We start from the raw sequence: 23,011 nt of genomic DNA on the forward strand, positions 1-23,011 counted from the left end.
GTGCTCCTAGATAGTCTTATCTGTGACTGACACAATGGGAGTAGCGAGGCCACGAGAGATTGCAAGATCAAGGGGTAGCCTTGAATATGGGTTGGGGAGTTTACATGGAGGGAGCAATTAAGGGAGGATAGGAGGGAGAGCATGATGAATTGAGATAGGGGTTGAAATCACCAAGGATTAGAAGTCACTCAGTGCAGAGGCTGAGGGAGGAAAGCAGTGAAGATATTTCGGTGATAAAATTTGTATGGTACTTGAGTGGGCGGTAGAGAGCGAAAATTTTAAATGAGAGTTGAGCGGGGTGGAACAAGGTGAGTTGCTCAAAGGAGGAGAATGTGCCAGAGAAGTAGGGGACAGACCAAGGTGTGATTTGTTAACCACGGTGGTCTGGGCGGGGCAAGTGGTGGAAGGTTTGGCCAGATGGGAAGGCTTCATTTAGGGGTGAGGTGTCATCTCCCCCAGCCAGGTTTCCGTCAAGTCCATGATGTCGATGCAATCATCCACGATGAGCTCATGGTTGGCAAGGGAGTTGTTCACAAGTGAACGGACATTTTGGAGGGAGATCCGGAGAGGGGCCGATGATGGCTGATCCACTGCCAGAGTCCACAGATTCAGCACTGGGAGGGGTGAGTTGGACGAGGTGAAGTTTGGCAAGATTTGCTCCCAAGAGCCGTGCTGGGTGGGTAAGTCGGCGAGAGAGTAGAATGGGACAGTTGGCATTGCTGCTCTTGAGGCAGTGATGAGTGCCTCGATGGACCCTTCGGAGGCTGACGAGAGGCACCGAGGGAAGATTATCAAAGAGGGAATCAAGCCTGGGATAATGGCAGGAGAGTAGGAAGGTCGAAGAGTAATGAAGGATTGGCGTCGGGATTTGGGAGGGCAGAGTCCCTAAGATAGGAGAAATGAAAGAAGGCATGATGACAGGATAGAGTGATCAAGGAGGGGTTGAGAGAAAAGAAAAAGAGGGGAGAAAAAAGTGGAAATAGAAGTGATCGACTCGGGTCCAGAGCGCCAGCCAAAGTGCGTGTGCAAATGGACACGGAAAACTTAAGTTACATAAGCCTGGTTAGGTAGCAATTATTGAGAGGCATATTTCCTGGTAGTAACAAGGAATAGATAGGATACAATAAGGGAGAATCTACAGTTAAAATCAGAGGCCCTGTGGAGGGATGAAGTTGAATAGGTAGGATGGAGTCGGCATGGAGCATTGACGAACTGATGTCCAAGTTCAGAGACAGATGTAGCAGGCAAGTAAACTCCAGAGGCTATTTGAAGGGTAGAGAATTGGAAGATGGAGGTTATTTCCGTGGGAATGAGGATCCAGGAGATATGCAGAATCGGTTGCGGAGCAGAAAAATGATGGCTAAGTTGGAGGTCACCGCAGATCAGAAGGTTATCTCTATGTCGGCTAATGCTTTCCACGAATATGACCAGTTGCATTTGATTTTCTCTTTCTTCCTCATCCACCTCCTCTCCTTGGCCAGCAATATGAAATCCATTTCTAGACCACTTCACGACTAAAGTACCTCTCTGTATAATATGTTTGTCTTTAAAACTGAAGATTATCAGTTGTAGTTATTGAGCACTTGATCAAGCAAGTATCTGGTGAGTCTGGCATTGAATTTCATCTCCTTCTGATTGCAGGAATATGGATAAAAATATTGGTTAATAATAATTGCGAAACGATAGGAAAGTATGCAGACTGTATATGAACAAGTATATATAATCAGGAAGTTACTGGGAGAATGGCAACATTGCACTAATCGGAATTGATTTCTTAATTTTTTTTATCATTAAAAAATATTTTCTTGTCCCGGAATTTGTGGTAGGTAATGACCGCAAACTAAGTGTTCACCGTCATTACCCCTCTGAAACCAACTGCAACTTCAGGATTTAACGCATGTGCATCTAACGTGGAAATCCTGAAGTTGCGGTCAATCCTTCACTGATCCGACACTGGCTGCGCTATGGACCTCTCCACAGCCGGCAATCAGGGAAACTGACGAAAACTTGGACATTTCCGTGATAATATCGCTGTTAAATACCCCATTATATGTTCAGCCTTGTTGAATGAAGTGTAACTGGGGTATTAGCAGTGTATTGACTGACAATCAAACATTTTGGCTCTAAAAAGCTAATTTTTATATTTGTGGAGTGCCAAATTTCTCCATTATGATTAAACATTACAATTTTTAAAAGTTATTCAAAGTTTGTTCATGATATTCCAGCTTATCACCATGTGAAAGTCCCAATATTTATTTCACTCTCTAAAATTTTTTAAAAGTCCCAAAAGAAGCAGCTTCTCATTTCCTGGTCTCCTGTCTGAGAATTCTGCAATTGGCTGCTTAAACAGCTTGTTGACGTCACTGCAACATCACAGTATTCCCACTATACTGCATTGAAATGAATTGAACATTGAAAAGCGTGAACTTCTCTTTGGGCAGCTTTCTTGGGGCCAGCGGAGAGTGCCTTTGCTTCACCACCAACCACAAATTACAAGCCACTCTCTTCAGTTCAGAAAATCTTTCTAAAATGCTGAACGTGCATAATCTAGTAAGCACGTTCCCATTTGTAATATACTTCAAGGAGGGGGAATCATGTAACTCAAAAAGGACTGCAGACACAACTAAGCTATGTCAGCATAATTTATTTATCATGTACCACCTCCTGTGAGACACTCTATTTATACTTCTAGCTAAGGGTAGGTATTTTTGTGAGGTCAGCTGTTATGGTCCTTTATATGATTAATGCTTCTCCATTTCCCACACTGGACCTTGCATGGGGTATTTGTGCAGGAAATAAAGTTGCTACGTTTGGAGAGGGTGGAATTGGTTTTAAACATGAGGACCAATCTTATGAATCTGCACTATGGCTGGGAGTCGCCCATCAATCATGCATATTAGGTCATTACTGGTGTGTTGCTCATGATTTTTCATCTATGCAAATAATTTGAGTTTAGGTGAGGCTTCCTACCAGTAGATCACATTTGTAACATGGGCTGCGATTTCGCCACCCATGGCGAGTTTGGTGCGGCAGGCATCGATGGCGTGTGTGGAACCCGCACCGAACTCGCCATGGGTGGCGAAACGATATAGGTTTAAAAAAAAAAAGGGATGAGGTCCTACGAGACGAATTTAAGGAGCTAGGAGCTAAATTAAAAAGTAGGACCTCAAAAGTAGTAATCTCGGGATTGCTACCAGTGCCACGAGCTAGTCGGAGTAGGAATCGCAGGATAGCTCAGATGAATACGTGGCTTGAGCAGTGATGCAGTAGGGAGTGATTCAAATTCCTGAGGCATTGGAACCGGTTCTGGGGGAGGTGGGACCAGTAAAAATTGGACGGTCTGCACCTGGGCAGGAACGGAACCAATGTCCGAGGAGGAGTGTTTGCTAGTGCTGTTGGGGAGGAGTTAAACTAATATGGCAGGGGGATGGGAACCAATGCACGGAGACAGAGGGAAACAAAAAGGAGACAAAAGCAGATGAGTAAAAGTGGAGTCAGAGAAACCCAACGCAAAAAACAAAAAGGGCCACTGAATATAAAGGGGCTGCAGGAGGGGTCAAAACTAAAAATCATGGTTTAAAAACTAGTATTAAAACACTCTACCTAAACGCACGCAGCATTCAAAATAAAGTAAATGAGTTGACGGCACAAATCATTACAAATGGGTATGATTTGGTGGACATTACAGAAACATGGTTGCAGGGTGGCCAAGACTTGGAATTAAACATACAGGGGTATCTGACGATTCGGAGAGATAGACAAGAAGGGAAAGGAGGTGGGGTAGCTCTGTTTAAAAAAAGGATAATATCAGGGCAGTTGTTGGAGAGACGATATTGGCTCTAATGAACAAAATGTTGAATCATTGTGGGTGGAGATTAGAGATAGTGGGCCCAAGTTTCGGGCCGCACCTAAAACGGCGCAGCCCCGACCTGGATGCCTGTTTTTCGCGCCACAAAGTGCGCCTAAAAAAAACTTACAGATTCTCTGGCTTTCTGCAGGTCTTCTGCAGATTGGCGCGGCGCAACACGAGCTGTAGGGGGCGGAGCTAGGTCCCTGCGCTGAAAATCGTGCCGGGATCTCTGCACATGCGCGCTACACGCGCACTCCTCCCGCCCGCACCCCCCCCCCCCCCCACCCGACCTAACCTCCCTCGACCCGAACCGAACCGATCTCCTTCCCACAAGCCCCCCGACGCGACCCGTGTTCCCGACCCCCCCCCCCCACACCTGGACCCGACCCAACCTGACCTCCCTCCCCCTGCCCCCGACACGAACCGATCCGACCCGACCTCCCTCTGCCCCTATCTCTGCACATGCGCGCTACACGCGCACTCCTCCCGCCCGCACACCCCCCCCCCCCCCCACCCGACCTAACCTCCCTCGACCCGAACCGAACCGATCTCCTTCCCACAAGCCCCCCGACGCGACCCGTGTTCCCGACCCCCCCCCCCCACACCTGGACCCGACCCAACCTGACCTCCCTCCCCCTGCCCCCGACACGAACCGATCCGACCCGACCTCCCTCTGCCCCTGACCCCGAACCGACCCATGCTCCCGCCGCCCCCAACCCTCCTCCCCCCCCCCCCCCACCCCAAACCCCCCACCTCCTTTCTCACCCCCCACCCCCTTCCCCCCTCCCCCTCCTCCTTCTCTCCCCCCCTCCCCCCCCCCCTCCCCTTCCTCCCCCTCCCCCCTCCTTTCTCCCCTCCCCCTCTCCTTTCTCCCCTCCCCCCCTCCCCCTCCTCTCCTTTCTCCCCCCCTCCCCCCCTCCTCTCCCTTCTCCCTCCCCCCTCCCCCTCCCCCTCCTCTCCTTTCTCCCCCTCCCCCCTCCCCTCCTCTCCTTTCTCTCCTCCCCCCTCCCCCTCCCCTCCTTTCTCCCCCTCCCCCCCCCCTCCCCCTCCTCTCCTTTCTCCCCCCTCCCCCCTCCCCCTCCTCTCCTTTCTCCCCCCTCCCCCTCCTCTCCTTTCTCCCCCTCCCCCCTCCCCCTCCTCTCCTTTCTCCCCCCTCCCCCCTCCCCCTCCTCTCCTTTCTCCCCCCTCCCCCCTCCCCCTCCTCTCCTTTCTCCCCCCTCCCCCCTCCCCCTCCTCTCCTTTCTCCCCCCTCCCCCCTCCCCCTCCTCTCCTTTCTCCCCCCTCCCCCCTCCCCCTCCTCTCCTTTCTCCCCCCTCCCCCCTCCCCCTCCTCTCCTTTCTCCCCCCTCCCCCTCCTCTCCTTTCTCCCCCTCCCCCCTCCCCCTCCTCTCCTTTCTCCCCCCTCCCCCCTCCCCCTCCTCTCCTTTCTCCCCCCTCCCCCCTCCCCCTCCTCTCCTTTCTCCCCCCTCCCCCCTCCCCCTCCTCTCCTTTCTCCCCCCTCCCCCCTCCCCCTCCTCTCCTTTCTCCCCCCTCCCCCCTCCCCCTCCTCTCCTTTCTCCCCCCTCCCCCCTCCCCCTCCTCTCCTTTCTCCCCCCTCCCCCTCCTCTCCTTTCTCCCCCCTCCCCCTCCTCTCCTTTCTCCCCCCTCCCCCTCCTCTCCTTTCTCCCCCCTCCCCCTCCTCTCCTTTCTCCCCCCTCCCCCTCCTCTCCTTTCTCCCCCCTCCCCCTCCTCTCCTTTCTCCCCCCTCCCCCTCCTCTCCTTTCTCCCCCCTCCCCCCCCCTCCCCCTCCTCTCCTTTCTCCCCCCTCCCCCTCCTCTCCTTTCTCCCCCCTCCCCCTCCTCTCCTTTCTCCCCCCTCCCCCTCCTCTCCTTTCTCCCCCCTCCCCCTCCTCTCCTTTCTCCCCCCTCCCCCTCCTCTCCTTTCTCCCCCTTTTGAAAACAAAATTCTGTTACAAAGTGAAACTGTTCTAACTGACTAGAACTGGAGCAAACCAAATGCCGAGAATTTGAATTTCTAAGATACTCCGTTCTACACCAGTTGCTCCAAAAAATCAGGAGCAACTGAGGCCGAAACTTGGGCCCAGTAAGGGGAAAAAGTCACTGGTGGGTGTAGTTTACAGGCCCCCAAATAATAACTTTACGGTGGGGCTGGCAATAATTAAGGGAATAATGGAGGCATGTGAAAAAGGAATGGCAGTAGTCGTGGGAGATTTTAACCTACATATCGATTGATCAAATCAAATTGCACGGGGTAGCCTGGAGGAGGAATTCATAGAATGCATACGGGATTGTTTCTTAGAACAGTATGTTACAGAACCTACAAGGGAACAAGCTATCTTAGATCTGGTCCTGTGCAATGAGACAGGAAAAATAAACGGTCTCCTAGTAAAAGATCCTCTCGGAATGAGTGATCACAGTATGGTTGAATTTGTAATACAGATTGAGGGTGAGGAAGTTGTGTCAGAAATGAGCGTACTATGCTTAAACAAAGGGGACTACAGTGGGATGAGGGCAGAGTTGGCTAAAGTAGACTGGAAACACAGACTAAACGGTGGCACAATTGAGGAACAGTGGAGGACTTTTAAGGAGCTCTTTCATAGTGCGCAACAAAAATATATTCCAGTGAAAAAGAAGGGCGGAAAGAGAAGGGATAACCAAGGAAATAAAGGAGAGTATCAAATTAAACACCAATGCGTATAAGGTGGCCAAGGTTAGTGGGAAACTAGAATATTGGGAACATTTTAAACAACAGCAAAGAAGGACTAATAAAGCAATAAAGAAACGAAAGATAGATTACGAAGGTAAACTTGCGCAAAACATTAAAACAGATAGTAAAAGCTTTTACAGATATATAAAACGGAAAAGAGTGACTAAAGTAAATGTTGGTCCCTGAGAAGATGAGAAGGGGGATTTAATAATGGGAAATGTGGAAATGGCTGAGACCTTAAACAATTATATTGCTTCGGTCTTCACAGTGGAAGACACAAAAACCATGCCAAAAATTGCTGGTCACAGGAATGTGGGAAGGGAGGACCTTGAGACAATCACTATCACTTGGGAGGTAGTGCTGGACAGGATAATGGGACTCAAGGTAGACAAGTCCCCTGGTCCTGATGAAATGCATCCCAGGGTATTAAAGAGATGGCGGAAGTTATAGCAGATGCATTCGTTATAATCTACCAAAATTTTCTGGACTCTGGGGAGGTACCAGCGGATTGGAAAGCAGCTAATGTAATGCCTCTGTTTAAAAAAGGGGGCAGACAAAAGGCAGGTAACTATAGGCCGGTTAGTTTAACATCTGTAGTGGGGAAAATGCTTGAAACTATCATTAAGGAAGAAATAGCGGGACATCTAGATAGGAATAGTGCAATCAAGCAGACGCAGCATGGATTCATGAAGGGGAAATCATGTTTAACTAATTTACTGGAATTCTTTGAGGATATCACGTGCATGGTGGATAGAGGTGTACCGTTGGATGTGGTGTATTTCGATTTCCAAAAGGCATTCGATAAGGTGCCACACAAAAGGTTACTGCAGAAGATAAAGGTATGCGGAGTCAGAGGAAATGTATTAGCATGGATAGAGAATTGGCCGGCGAACAGAAAGCAGAGAGTCGGGATAAATGGGTCCTTTTCGGGTTGGAAATCGGTGGTTAGTGGTGTGCCACAGGGATCGGTGCTGGGACCACAACTGTTTACAATATACATAGATGACCTGGAAGAGGGGACAGAGTGCAGTGTAACAAAATTTGCAGATGACACAAAGATTAGTGGGAAAGCGGGTTATGTAGAGGACACGGAGAGGCTGCAAAGAGATTTGGATAGGTTAAACGAATGGGCTAAGGTTTGGCAGATGGAATACAATGTTGGAAAGTGTGAGGTCATCCACCTTGGGGGGGAAAAAAAAACAGTAAAAGGGAATATTATTTGAATGGGGAGAAATTACCACATGCTGCGGTGCAGAGGGACCTGGGGGTCCTTGTGCATGAAACTCTGAATCCCAAAAAGTTAGTTTGCAGGTGCAGCAGGTAATCAGGAAGGCAAATGGAATGTTGGCCTTCATTGCGAGAGGGATGGGGTACAAAAGCAGGGAGGTCCTGCTGCAACTGTATAGGGTACTGGTAAGGCCGCACCTGGAGTACTGCGTGCAGTTTTGGTCACCTTACTTAAGGAAGGATAGACTAGCTTTGGAGGGGGTACAAAGACTATTCACTAGGCTGATTCCGGAGATGAGGGGGTTACCTTATGATGATAGATTGAGTAGACTGGGTCTTTACTCGTTGAAGTTCAGAAGGATGAGGGGTGATCTTATAGAAACATTTAAAATAATGAAAGGGATAGACAAGATAGAGGCAGAGAGGTTGTTTCCACTGGTAGGGGAGACTAGAACTTGGGGGCACAGCCTCAAAATACAGGGGAGCCAATTTAAAACCGAGTTGTCAAGAAATTTCTTCTCCCGGAGGGTTGTGAATCTGTGGAATTCTCTGCCCAAGGAAGCAGTTGAGGCAAGCTCATTGAATGTATTCAAGTCACAGATAGATAGATTTTTAACCAATAAGGGAATTAAGGGTTACGGGGAGCGGGCGGGTAAGTGGAGCTGAGTCCACGGCCAGATCAGCCATGATCTTGTTGAATGGCGGAGCAGGCTCGAGGGGCTAGATGGCCTACTCCTGTTCCTAATTCTTATGTTCTTATGTTCTCTCTGCAGCCCGCCCTCTCGAAACAATCTTCCCCAGATTTGGCTTGTTTAAGCCCGCCCTACGAGGTTCCCGACCAATTAACAGGAAGCGGGTGTGATGACATCATTTGATGACGCGTCATCAGCCGGTTTCCTTAAAGGGACCATGCCTGCATTCATTTTGACAATTGTTCTGTCAGTGTTCGGCAGCATTGAGGTGCTGCAAATACTGAGCACTGCACCCAGGCTCTCATCGCTCACTCCAGATGCTTATGGAAGGAGTCACAGCACACAGGGAGGTCCTCTTCCTTTCAAATGGGTGGAAGAGACCTCCCAAGGACACCAACGCAACCTGGTTGCACACTGCCCAGTCGGGCACAAGCAGGGATGTCATCAGGAGGAGCTGGATGCAGTGGCGCAAACCTTTCAGTGATCTCAGTAGATCGCGAAACATTAATGTAAAGCCACGCTCAATCTCATCTTTCTGTGCCAATCATCACATCCCCATCACTCTGCTTTCCCTACCCTATCCCTGCTCATCTTTACTCCCATCAACTTACCTTGCACCTCCACCCATCCCCCTCTCTATCTACATTATCACATCCCCATCTCACTTGCCACCCCTCACACTCCCCCTCATCCTTGTCCAATCATACCAGTTAACAACACACAAGGATAGGCACTTGGGTGCTTTAGCTAATGGTTATGTAAAGTTTATGTTGATGTGTTGCCAAACATTGAAATCTTTCTTTTCAACACTTTCGTTCTTGGGCAGATTCTCAAGGGCAATTCGGGATGGGCAATAAATGCTGGCCTTGCCAGAGAAGCCCACATCCTAGGAACTAATTTTTTTTTAAATGGCTGAGCCCAGGCCACTCATGGGCACCTACTAGCAATCTGTTGCAGAGCTGCATTGACGAAGGCCAGAAGCAGATTGTCTGCTGCCCCTAAATGGAATAGTGGCTGTAATGAGGGTTTCGAAAGGGGGGAAGGAAGAGCAGTTGTTGGTGATAAAACCTAGTAACCTTTATCATTTCTTTCACACCTCATCATACACAGTAACTAAAATAGAATTACAAAATATAGTTGCCCATATTGTATATGCACAGTACACCCAAAAGTGTGATCCTCATAATGACACTGATGGAAACAGCTCATTTTTATTCATAAGTAACTGTATTTTCAGTCAGACTAATCTTTCACAAGAGTAAGTAAACTCTGCATAGTGGCTAAGCTTAGCATCAATAATCTTCTTCCTTCTCTGTTTCCATTTTCTCTTCAGGGAACAAAAAGTAGAAAAACTTAATTTCAAACTGAGAATAACTTGCCCAAGCTAGAGCTTTTTGAATTTAGCATTGAGTACTTATTAAACTATTCATTAATTTTTTTTCTTTGGGACAATTAACAGTATTTATTTCCTGATGGGCACAATACAGGGATCACTTAATTCAGGTGACGTTAAGGAAGCTGGGTCAGTTTTAGTAATATTAACATATTCTCTGCCATCCAGTGGCCACTATTATGCCTTGCTGTGCAGATACCAGGATATCTGTTTAGCAGGCAGCTCTAGAAGGAGAAGTGCATGTAACAACCCAACCAGCAGAAGAAAATGCCTAAAATATGAGGTAAATGAGAAGGTTTGAGGATTCAATGGTTCAACAATTAAATCGTAGATTAGACTAGACCATAACATCCCACTCGACGAGTAGTTTGCACAAGAAAATGTTGTGAACTCCAGAATAGGCCCCACATTCAATCACTGATATTTCAAAATTAAAAAGTTTTACCAGTTCACTAGCAGAACTAAGTAACCACATTGTGGAAATAATGATAATGTTCTCGACAAGACTGATTCTGCAGTATATTTAGTAATTGTGGGGCCGTGAACTCGAGTACAGTCACTCTTGCACGCAACCCACACCCTGCACACACGCACCCCATCTCAAGCCCTCGCCTGAAACAGGCATTTGGTCCATTCTCTATGCAAATATACTAATGCCTGTTTGAGATCCCCCTTCCTGAAATTAGGCTGTGCCGAGTGCAGCCAGTACCGGGTCTGCTGTGTTCAGGATAACCATGCCTACATGACGCCGCCGCTAAAAATGTAAGTCCCGTCACCCCAGAAGTCCCGACCATGATTATGGATGGCCAATTGGTGTCCGCAGCTCGCCAGCAATATGCTGATGAGGACCAATTTCAGGTGAGCCTCTGGCTTCTGCCGCACTCCCAGAGTGCCACCTATTTCAGACCCGAAAATGGTCCAAAATGAACTTCCACCCCAACATTTTTAATTCTCTGCTTGGCATCCTTCCTGTCTTCTGCTTTGAGCCTGTTTTCAATTCTAAGTGTAAGGATGCACCTTCAATACCATGGCAGGTTATGTACCTTTTTTTTTCATTTTTAAGCAGGGTAGTTTGCTGCGGCACATTGGGCATGTAGCTGAATGTGAAAACGCAGTGTACTTGTGTCAGTTATTTTTGGATATTCAAAAACCTCTTCAGATGTTTTTGTGATTTGTTAACACAAATGCTTCCTGCATTTATAGTTTGTGGAAGTCACAAGGCTTTATTTCCAAAGGGAGATGATCCCAAATTGACTTTAGTTGATTTCCTTATGTTTACAGTCCATCCGGCTGCACGTTCTGGGGCAAGAAACCCTGGAGCCGGAAGAAGAAGATTCTCTGGCAGGTGGGCATGTTGGTTGGTGCTCCAGTTGGAATTACATTGATTGCTGGCATTGCTGTTCCAGTTATGATGGTTGGGCTCCCCATTATTGTAGGCCGAAAGGTAAGAGGAATATCAAGTGAAATAAACATAGGGTCTTTACCAGTGCCCTTTAGACTTGGCAACATTTCTGTAAGATTATATTGGAGTAGCTTACTTTTGCTTTGGTGGTATTGCGGATCGGCAGTATTGCATTTCATTTTGGACTTGTGACTGCTGCTGCAGTTGGGAAAAAGCATCATTGTCTCTCCTATATTTGTTTTACTGCTGATGGCAAAATAGAAGGAGCAAGGGGAAACCTGCAGATTTTGTTAGCAGCATACTCTTTTTCTTTCTCATCCCTATACTGCCCCTCCATCCACTCCAAGAAGAAAATAGGCTCCCACAAACCTGGAATTCTACCACTTCCCCTCCACCTCCCCTCACTGAGAATCATTTGAACATAAAAAATAGGAACAGGAGTAGGCCATTTGGCCCCTCGAGCCTGCTCCGCCATTTAATAAGATCATAACTGATCTGATCTTGGCCTCAGTTCCACTTCCCTGCCCGCTCCCCATAACCCTTCACTTCATTGTCGTTCAAAAATCTGTCTATCTCCACCTTAAATATGTTCAATGACCCAACCTGCACGGCTCTCTGGGGCAGAAAATTCCAAAGATTCACGACCCTCTGAGAGAAGAAATTCCTCCTCATCTCAGTTCTAAATGGGCAACCCCTTATTCTTAAACTATGCCCCTTAGTTCTAGATTCCCTCACGAGTGGAAACATCCTCTCTACATCTACTTTGTTGAGCCTCTTCAGTATCTTACATGTTTCAATAAGAGCACAACTCATTCTTCTAAACTCCAATGAGTATCGGCCCAACTTGCTCAACCTTTCTTCAAAAGTCAACCCCTGCATTTCAAGAAGCAACCGAGTGAACCTTCTCTGAACTGCCTCCAATACAAGTTTATCTCTCCTTTAATAAGGAGACCTGGGCCTACAACAGGTGGTGAGAGAACCTACTTTACATTGTCCTCCCCAATCTGACTGTGGCAAATGCATCTGTCCATGACAGCATTGACAGCAGTGATCGTGGAGATAAAGTCTCGTCTTCACACTGAAGACACCCTCCATCATGTTGTGTGGCACTATCACCGTGCTAAATGGGATAGATTCAGAACAGATCTAGCAGCTCAAAACTGGGCATCCATGAGGTGCTGTGGCCCATCAGCAGCAGCAGAATTGTATTCCACCACAATCTGCAACCTCATGGCCTGGCATATCCCTCCCTCCACCATTACCATCAAGCCAGGGGACCAACCCCAGTTCAATGAGGATTGTAGAAGAACACCAGGTGTACCTGAAAATGAGGTACCAACCTAGTGAAGCTGCAACACAGGACAGCACAGGACTACATGCATGCTAAGCAGTGGAAGCAGCATGCTATAAACCGAGCTAAGCAATCCCACAATCAACGCATCAGATCAAAGCTTTGCAGCCCAGCACGCAAATGCAAAAGACAAGGTTGAAGCGTTTACAATTACCTTCAGCCAGAAGTGCTGAATGGATGATCCATATCGGCCACCTCCTGAGCTCCCCACCATCACAGAAGCCAGTCTTCAGCCAATTCGATTCACTCCACATGATATCAAGAAGCGGCTGAGCACACTGGATACAGCAAAGGCCCCGACAACATCCCAGCTGTCATGCTCAAAACTTGTGCTCCAGAACCAGCCGTGCCTCTACCCAGGCTGTTCCAGTACAGCTTCTTTACTGGCATCTACCTGATAATATGGAAAACTGCCTAGATATATCCTGTCCATAAAAAGCAGGACAAATCCAATCCGCTCAATTATCTCCCCATCAGTTTACTCTCAATTCTCAGCAAAGTGATGGAAGGTGTTGTCAAGCAGCTATCAAGCAGCACTTACTGACCAATAACCTGCTCGCCGATGCTCAGTTTGGGCTCCGCCAGGACCAGCCCGTTCCAGACCTCATTACCGCCATGGTACAAACATGGACAAAAAAGTTAAATTACAGAGGTGAGGTGAGAATGACTGCCCTTGACATCAAGGCAGCATTTGATCGAGTGTGGCATCAAGGAGCCCTAGTAAAATTGAAGTCAAAGGGCATCGGGGAAAAACTCCCCGCTGGCTGGAGTCATACCTAGCACAAAGGAAGATGTTTGTGGTTGTTGGAGGTCAATCATCCTTTACCCAGGACATCACTGCAAGAATTCCTCAGGGCAATGTCCTCGGCCCAACCATCTTCAGCTGCTTCATCACTGACCTTCCCTCCATCACAAGGTCAGAAATGGGGATGTTCGCTGATGACTACAGTGTTCAGTGCCATTAGCATCTCCTCAGAAAATGAAACAGTCCATGCATGCATGCAGCAAGACCGAGACGACATTCAGGCTTGGGCTGATAAGTGAAAAATAACAAATAACATGGCCAGACAATGACCATCTCCAACGAGCGAGAGTCTTAACTACCTCCCCTTGATATTCAACGGCATTACCATCACTAAATCCACCACCATCAAGATCCTGTGGGGGTCACCATTGACCAGAAACTTAACTGGACCAGCTATATAAATACTGTACTGTGGCAACAAGAGCGGGTCCAAGGCTGGGTATTCCCTCCTGACTCTCAAAAACCTTTCCACCATCTACAAGGCACAAGTCAGGAGTGTGATGAAATACTCTCCACATGCCTGGATAAGTGTAGCTCCAACAACACTCCAGAAGCTCAACACCATCCAGGACAAAGCAGCCCACTTGATTGGTATTCCATCCACCACCTCCAACATTCACTCCCTCCACCACCAGCACACCGTGGCTGCAGTGTGTACCACCACCTTCTCCAGGGCAATTAGGGATGGACAATAAATGCTGGTCTTGCCAGTGACGCCCACATCCCGGAACAAATTTTGAAAAACTTCCGATGCAGCACATCTAGCTAGTTCCTGATGTGCTTAATGTACTTGATTGTAGTGATCTAATTTCACTAAAGATTCCAGTGAACCTGTTCTTTTCTCAAATGGGTTGTTACCAGTCTGATTTTTATAAGGGACTGCATAATTATTATGTGGTACTTTGCTCAGAGTGTGAATGTTTACACTCATTTACAAAACTAATAATTAAAGTTCATTCTTGTACTTTTTTTTAATAGATTTACAGCCGTTGTGAAAGTAATAAGATATCAAAACATAGGCGGAGACTTGCCGTAGCTGGAGGAGTGGTTTTGTCCATTATTGTGTCTCCTGTGTTGGCTGCAGTGACAGTTGGTAAGGCTAAACTTCAGAACAATAATATAGAATTTGTTCTTTGACTAGATTCATTGGCAGGTGATGAGAGATAGATTTTGCTTTCTTTTAATTGAAGAAAAATGTTATGAGGATTCTTATCTTGAATATTTGGTGATACATGTTCATAAAATCTGTTCCTCAGATTGCTATGCACCCAATGGCATCGCAAGTAATATCAGTGAAAGGTTTATCCCTACTTTATTTAACTAAGTTGTTTGTCCATGTATATCACTGTTAACATGGTTACTTGTTGAAGTTACTTTTTGAAGCAAGATATTTCAATTAATTTTTTGTATTAATTTTAAGGTATTGGGGTACCTATAATGCTTGCATATGTTTACGGTGTTGTCCCAGTGTCGCTATGTCGCAGCGATTGGTGTGGAGTTACAACTGGAAATGGAAAAGGAGTAAAGATTGAAATAGATGAAGATGCTGCTTCTGGTAAGTGTGGCTAACATTTATTTAAGAAAGTAAAGTTGCCCAGTTAGTATTCTGTATGCATTGCAAGTATTTCACTCCCTTACTTGGTAATAAAGTCTGTCGTGTGTCAAAGGTGACTGGAAAGCCATCACAAGTGTGAATCGTCACATCTTGGCCCTACTCATTGCAGTAAGTAACTTGAGTGTTCTGCAAAGTCTGTGTTATCAATGACAATATTGCAGGCTGCAGAAAAAAACCCGTAGAGTGTAAAAACCATACAGTGAAGTGTACTTCATTCCACATTCCATGCTCTTCATAAAATAAAGATAATCAACTTGTTAGGCCCAAAAAGGATCAATCTACCGACCATCTTACAATATTGTTCAATCCTCTCTCTCTAGAAACATCTAACTTGTCTTTAGAATGCACTTATATTTTCAATTCAGTTGCCTTTGCTGGTAAATTATTCCACAACTCTGTTACCCTTCAGGTGAAAAAGTTCTGCCTGACTTACCTCCTTGTTCCCAACTTAAGTGGTTACTAGTACTAAATAACTGTTTGATGAGCTAGATGTAGCTGCATTAGATCATGAAATAGCAGTGCATCTATCAAGTAAAGCATTAAAATCAATCAAATATTTCAAATCTTCCACCTCCCGTAGTCTTTTCCATACTCGGGGATACATTTTTTGTGGTGAAGAACAATGCTTTCATTTTAACCCCATTTCCTTTCCAAAGGAACTTTCAAGGTATCACACTCTTTCATCAAAATCCTACTTATGGGGTTAAACAAACACCAACAAAAACTATAGGGCTGTAATAGTAGAGTTTCAACTACCCTAATATTAACTGGGATAAAATTAGTGCGAATGGTATAGAGGATGCGGAATTCCTAAATTGCATTCAGGAGAACTTTTTTAGCCAATACGCAACAAGGGAGGGGGACAGTTCTGGACTTAGTTTTAGGGAATGAAGCTGGGCAGGTGGAAGGGATATCAGTGGGAGAGCATTTTGGTGCGAGTAATCATAATTCGGTTAGATTTATGTTTTATGTGTTTGAGCCAGATCTGGCAGTGAATGGCTAAACCAGTTGTCCGCCACATCCGTTCAAGTCTGCACCCTTTTGTCTTGAGGGAGCGAAGATGAAGGTTGTACGAGGGGGAACAGCCAACTTGGGAGAGAGTAATCTTTTTAATAGGGACTAGGGCATCAAAGGTGGTGGTGAGGGTGTGGTTGAGCAGATTGGTGGCTGCAGAAATGTCATTGTTAAAAGAGGGCCAAAGGTTGGACAGTTTTGAATTGATAAATGCAAGAGTAAGAGAGTTTGGAGAGTTTTTTTTTCCAGGGGCGGATGCAGAAGGAAGCAGGTTTGTATTGGGGAAGGAGGATGTGGATCGAGAGTGACACAAGGAAATGGTCAGAGATGGTTTTATCTGTGATTGAGATGATTGGAATAGCAAGGCCACGAGAGATTGCAAGATCAAGGGGGTGGCTGTAAATATGGGTTGAGGAATTTACATGGAGGGAGAGATTAAGGGAGGATAGGAGGATAATGAACAGAGTTAGTTTTTTCTTTCGTGACTTTATTCCCTTCCTGCACACTTCCCCAATTACTAGCCTTTTTAAAGCTGCGATATAGCATTACGATGTGGGAGGGAGAGCCAGTCACCATTTGGATTTTATTACCCTTCTCCCCCTTCTCCCCCCCCCCCCCCCCCCCCATGTTTCTGAGAAGTATTTTAACGAGGTATCATTATGCAAGTGAGATACTTGCATTTGGGCAAACTCTCCTGTTTGGTCTATATTTCAAAGTCAGTAACAACTTCATAACTTGTCGAATTCACCATCTACAGGTTTTTTCCCCATCTTCTCCCCCAGTCTGAGACTGGAATATGGTCATGGTGTAAATATGTCCAATCTTGCATCATAGTATTTCCATCCAGTTCAGATTTGACCTCTTGACCTTGAGTTAAGAAATCGACCATCTGGCCATTACTCATTTTCCTGCTTGTCATACACATGTTGAAAATAGTGCACTGATGTGTCCTTTTTTGGTTGCAGGGCACTGTTCTACGATTTCTTTAGTCTGGCCCTGCACTTTTTTTTTTAATGTTGACATTAAATAGAATGGTAATGCAGCCTTCTGTTGTAAATTGCACATGTAGTTGATGAAATCATTGCAAAGTCCTATTTTAAAGCATGCTGTTTCTTGGAAAATGTAGTCTTAACTTTTCTGTGTTACAATTGTAATAACTGTTGTTCCCTTAAATTGTCTGCAGTTAACGAGCCCCGGCCCAGACTACATAACCACAGCATCAGTGGGAGCAGTGTGCAAGAGGTGACCAGTGGCCTGAGTGCAAGTGGAAGCAACCTGGACAGAGCAGGTGTCAAACTAGAAAATGATCAGTCAGCAAGCAATGTAGCACTAGCAGGAAGCATGTTGAGTGCAGAACAGGATTCTTCAAACAGGTGAATGGATACAAAAGTCGCTTAAAATGTTTTTATAAATTGACCTGGGTAAATTTCCCTAATCACAAGTTTCTGGTGAGTCTGGAATCGCAGACAGCATGTAATGGTTTTGTTCTGAACATGGATTATATGCATTATTTTTAATCATTTCTTTTATTAATGATTTGATTTGACAATTGCAAGAATGATTGTCAATGATGTTTACACTTTTATTTCGAATAAACTGGACCAGAGCTCTGCCAAATCTATCCAACAAATTACAGTGAAAATCCCAGAACCCACCCCAAGGAAAACTAAGGAAAGAGATTATTCCACCCCATTTTCATTTCTGTTCTTTTCTCCCTTTATGCTGTGTGTGTGTTACTAGGATGCAAAATAACACAGTATTGCAAGCCTACATTTTTTAATGTATAGAAAATGCTGAAAATAAACAACAGAGCCAGCAGTGTACAAAAAGAAAAATGAACTTTTTAATCTGGAGACACTGTCAGTTCTGTCACCTACTTTTGATTTCCTGTTCGAGATGTTAATTGGCCTGATGTATACTGTCAGCATTTTTCTGCTTTAAAAAAAATGTATTTCAGATTTCCAACAGCTGCATTTTTTTTGAATCTCTTGCTCTTGGCTTTTCTGTTGTGTGTATTTAATGATGCTACAATGCATTGTGGTTTTGACAACCCACTAAATGCTGCTTTTGTTTTAGGGAAGGAAAGAACATTGAGGTCCACGTGGATATTGAAACCGAGCCTGGGGGTGCGAAAGACCGCAGCAGCAGTAGCTACCTGTCTGTTCACAGTCTGTCGATGGAGTCACCGCATTGCTCAAGAGAACTGTTGTGCGGCACTAGCCCAAATACCGAACGAATTTCCATTCAGACCTGTGTGTGAAAGAGTTTAAACTGTTTCTTTTTAGATGCAGTAATTTTTACCTCCATAAATCAAAAATTAAAAATTAAATTCATATGTGGAATTGCTGAGTTTTTACAGCTGTAAACCCTGATTAATATCTCGACAGAAATTCCAAAATTACTCCATCTGGTGCCCACATACGTGCAGCATACATCTTAAGTTTTAAGCTTCTTCATTTTCAATTTTTTATTTTTTCTTTCATTTTAAATTATAATATTGCTTATCTGATTTTTGTCTGAATGTTGGCAGCCTTCCAGCCCACGTGATTTCCAGAAATCTTGTGATGCTGTTGTCCTGCCTCTTGCACTTTGATTTTGTGCACCACTTTCAGCAGCATTGTGTGTGATTTTTATTGTTTACCACCATCTCCACTCCAGTAAAATGCTAACCCAAGTACAAATAAGTATTTCAATTATAACCCAGAATTAGTAAGAAACTATTGTCTGTATCAATTTAAAAATGAATTTGATTTACCACTCTATTAAAACAGCAAACCAAGTAAAGTTACAAACCTATTGAGCACTTGTTGGCTGATGCTGTATATATTCATTTCTAGGATGGATAAATTATAACTGTGGGAAAAAAAAAATCTTTGATCAATTCTTTTCTCTCCTGCCACCATTGTTATTCTGATAGCATTCATCTTCCCTGATTTTATTTTTCTGAATTTAATGTTTTTTTTATAAACTAAAATACCTAGGAACTATAAAAAGTGAAAATTGAAGCCCCCCTTGCATTAAAAGCAGACTTTAGATTCCAACCCCTCCCCTACCAAAGTTCTTTTTCATTTTCTTGCTACTAGTTGCTTTGATTTGCATAAAGGATATAAACTGAGGTGGCCAGTGAAATTGGAAAGCATCTCGCGGCACTGCGCACTTTGACAGTTTTATTCCATAATGCGATGAGAACTTCCAACAATAGTTTTAACAAAAATAATTGGTTCAAAACAATTAAAGAAAAAAGCACAGTTTTTAAGTTCAATCTGTATATTTATATTGAAGCAGATTTTGTACATGATTTGCATAAAGTCATGCAATCATAGAATAAAAATCTTGACATATGCTTCAAATATCAGTTTAATCAGTCATGTGAAATAAATCATGGCATTTATCTGCTATTGTTATGACCTAGTAGATCTCATGTGAGTTCTGCCAATCTCCTACCAGGACCCAAAGAAATAACTGTTTTTAGTCTCTTGCACTGCTTCTCATGGTATTCAGCCTGTCTTGCACCTGAGTTACAATGGGAAATTGGCATTACCCCCACTGAATTTAGGGTAATAAAATGTACCTATTTTGTTCACACACACACACACACAAGGTACCAGCAGTTTGCAGTTGCCGATGGTTCTCAGTTGGTACACTAGAGGGATTGCATTAGAAGATCTGATGTTTTGTATATATCAGTTATGCATTGCAGAAGGTCCGTAATTTAAACTTGTGCCCACTAGGGCTTGGATTCCAGATGGATTACTTTTAAGAATTCAATAATAAAACCAGATATTCTATCCCCTTTGAGCCTGGTTTAAAATTCAAGACTGTTCCAGCACACTACATGTCCTAGGCTACACTTTGCCCATCTTGCCAACAACAAATATGCTTCCCTTCACAAAGAATGGAACAACATTGTCACTCGTCCTAAGGAACACTACTGATCTTGATAAAGACAGAGTTTATTGATGTAAAAACTCGAGCTTAAAATTCAGTTTATTCTTTCCAAAGTCTGTGATCTTTTCTGATCGTGACCACTGGAGGGAGTGGTTATTCATTAAAGTACTGCGTTACTTCAGCTGCAGAAGTAATAGTGATTTTCTGATTTTCTTCAGGATTGAATGTGGCTCAGTGAAAATCCACTTTAACCTCTGCTCAGTTTCAAACCTTGACAACAGAGTGCTGACTTTTTAATTCTGATACTGTGCTGTGACATTTGTCTTGTGTGCAATGAGAAGGAGACAAACACAAACATGCAGTTTCACTACTGGCCGACTCTGGAATTGTATGAACAGTCTAATTTTGCCAATTTGAAAGGCCAACTTGCTGCAAAGTATTGTTATTGTGTAACCAGGAGTACCCATGAAGTACGGAATCGGAGTTAGCACAACCTTTCCATACAGTGTCAGATTGCAGTTCTCTGATGTAAATCCAGAGACCACAAAGTGCCAGAAATGTTTGTTTTGGTATCTGGAATTCTTGTAGAGAAACTGAATAGAATCAACTTTAAAAAGACTTAAATCGTTACAGGAATGTACACCAGACAACATTAACCTGCAAGAGTTTGGAACAGCATGTTTACTATCTCAAATGTGCGTATAGCAGCAAATAAGTTACTGGGTGTTATTGTCGAATTAAATGCCTCAGCTTTAGCCTTGTATCAGCTGGGAGAAAGTGTTATTTCGGTGGTTGACCCCGATTCTGGGAGCTGCATAATCAGATGGTCCCCTGATAACCTTTGTATAATAATTGGCACATTACAATCTCTATAATCTAAATTATAAAACATTTTGGCTGTAGAACATTTTGAGCATGTCTCGTCGGAGTGGAGGACCCTTATTCTGCTGCCATATTGGATTGTGCACCAAAGATTGACTGGTTCCATCTACAAGAAACTGGTTCCATATCTTAAAGGAGCATTCCTTCATAAACAGGACATCGAGCACTCCTGTTGCTAGTATTACACAGTGAAAGCAATTCTCTAGAATATCAGTAGTGTTGCTGGTCTTAACAACTGCTATATTTCTAAGAAAACAAATGAATTACCGAGCTTCACACCCAACATTGCCAGGTCTTCATTATGTCATGTTCTCACACCTGACATTGCTGGTGCCTTCGTCTGTGAGGATTGTTCGGGCCACTGTGAATTCCAGGTTGCAAAGGCAACCTGGTAAAGCCTGATAAAATTATGGATTCTTTAGTTAAGGATACCTTGCATTAGATTTTTTTTTCATACAAATCTTTTCTTCATGACCATTTATAAACCACTAAGTGAATATTTTGCAGTATTTTAAGTGTTTTGTAAAGTCTGTTGTCAAGGAATGCTCCTCATAAAGCGCATGATTTGCTTAATCTCCATACTCATGACTATTAAAACATAATCCAATTTTTAAAGCATATATTGTCAATATTCATTGTAACTTCTGCTTTGCTGTGGTATGAGCATAACCAATGTGCACATGTCAATATGGCAGCTGAGATTTTAAACATATTTGTCGTTAAACCTGGTATAATAATTGTAAGCTGCTCCTTGACGTATGTTAAGATAATATAAAGACTATATGTACCTATAATTCTCTCGGCTGCACACTTTTGAGAGTGATGGATGCAATCATAAAAGGATAGTACAGTGTCAATCTCTACCATAAGATACAGATTATGTAATATATAAAATCTGAAATGGAAATGCCTTTAATGTAAACAAACGAGTGAGAAGTTTTGAATGCATGTCCTCATAGCTATAGCATCTCAAAGAAATATAATAGTGACTTTGTTCTGGTGAGGACTTTAAAACTACTCAGTGTTATAATGTCCTGTACTCTTTAATTGATGCAGTAGCAATGAATTCTGTACTTTTGCACAATTTTAATTGTGCATCTATAAGGATAATTTGTTAAATATCCAAAAGTATGAATTGAGAAAAAAACTTGTTCAGTATTCTAAGTGATCCCTTTTAGAAACTTCAGTAGCTATGTATTAGCTTCAGTGGATTTTCATTTCCTGAGACTTGGGTGACAATCCAGCTCCAAAGGATAGTCTGTTGTCACTGAACTGTACAACATTGCAAATGTGCTCAGTTTAGTCAGTCGTTCGTGCAGTTACTCCCTGGATTTAACACAAATTCAACTTGCTTCAACATATTATTCAGAAGTTGAACTGTTTGAGGCAGTTTGAATGAAAGCACTTAGAATCTAAACAATGCTGTATCTGATCTGAGGGTGATTAATGTTACGAGTTATGAAGTTTTTAAAAAGTGTATCTCCTGCTGTCCCTCGTCCTGATGAAGTTATGTACACACAAAACGGGTATCCCTTATATTCACAGTAACTTGATTTTTTACACTTAAGTTTGTTAAATTTCTCGTTCCTCATCTGGGCGATAAATTAAATCAATCTAATGATAATGTCTGTCTATGAACATTAACTCATCACCTCTAATTTTTAAATGCTTCACCTGCTTTTAATGATTTGTGTCATCCTTTCATCAGCAATAGGGTTCCATTCAAGATTGGAAATGTGGTTTCCTTCCATCCCAACTGGTCTTGATCTCAAACTTGTAACATGAATTTTTGCATTTTAAAATTCCACATCAGATTTTAACTTTAGAGGGTTGCTTCTCACTTACTCTGATCCATTTGAGAACAGACATGCTAGAAATTATTGAATACCCATAGATAGAGCTCTTTTTTGTTCCACATTTTATTTTTTAATCATCAATAAATTCCTTGATTTAAACATTGTTACTTGCTAATTTTTCTCTTGCAACCTGAAAATTGAAGAGACTTGTCAACCTATGCAACTTCTCAAAATGTTTCAATTTTTGAGAATTTCAAGAGATTTCATTCTGTGTGTCTTGTTCTTCTATCATGGTCAAGGGAACAGCAGTAGGCAATTCAGCCCCGCCAGCCTGTTCTGCCATTCAGTCAGATCATGGCTGATTTGTAACTCAATTCCATTAACCATATCC

At 43.8% G+C, this 23,011-nt stretch overlaps 1 protein-coding gene across 8 annotated transcripts in view; it reads left to right on the plus strand.

Annotated features, from left to right (window-relative positions):
- LOC139267320 (E3 ubiquitin-protein ligase RNF19A) overlaps positions 1-22,779 on the plus strand; it is a 121,564-nt gene extending 98,785 nt beyond the window's left edge. For all 8 annotated transcript variants that reach the window (XM_070885440.1, XM_070885442.1, XM_070885441.1 and 5 more), the window contains 5 exons: positions 11,149-11,311; positions 14,404-14,518; positions 14,846-14,980; positions 17,238-17,427; positions 18,131-22,779. In XM_070885440.1, coding sequence (XP_070741541.1) covers positions 11,149-11,311; positions 14,404-14,518; positions 14,846-14,980; positions 17,238-17,427; positions 18,131-18,314 — 787 coding nt within the window. In that variant the 3' untranslated portion in view covers positions 18,315-22,779. The remainder of the gene's footprint in view (positions 1-11,148; positions 11,312-14,403; positions 14,519-14,845; positions 14,981-17,237; positions 17,428-18,130) is intronic.
- The last annotated feature ends 232 nt before the right edge of the window (positions 22,780-23,011 follow it).

Source organism: Pristiophorus japonicus, chromosome 7 (genome assembly GCF_044704955.1).
Source record: "Pristiophorus japonicus isolate sPriJap1 chromosome 7, sPriJap1.hap1, whole genome shotgun sequence".
NCBI lineage: Eukaryota > Metazoa > Chordata > Chondrichthyes > Pristiophoridae > Pristiophorus > Pristiophorus japonicus.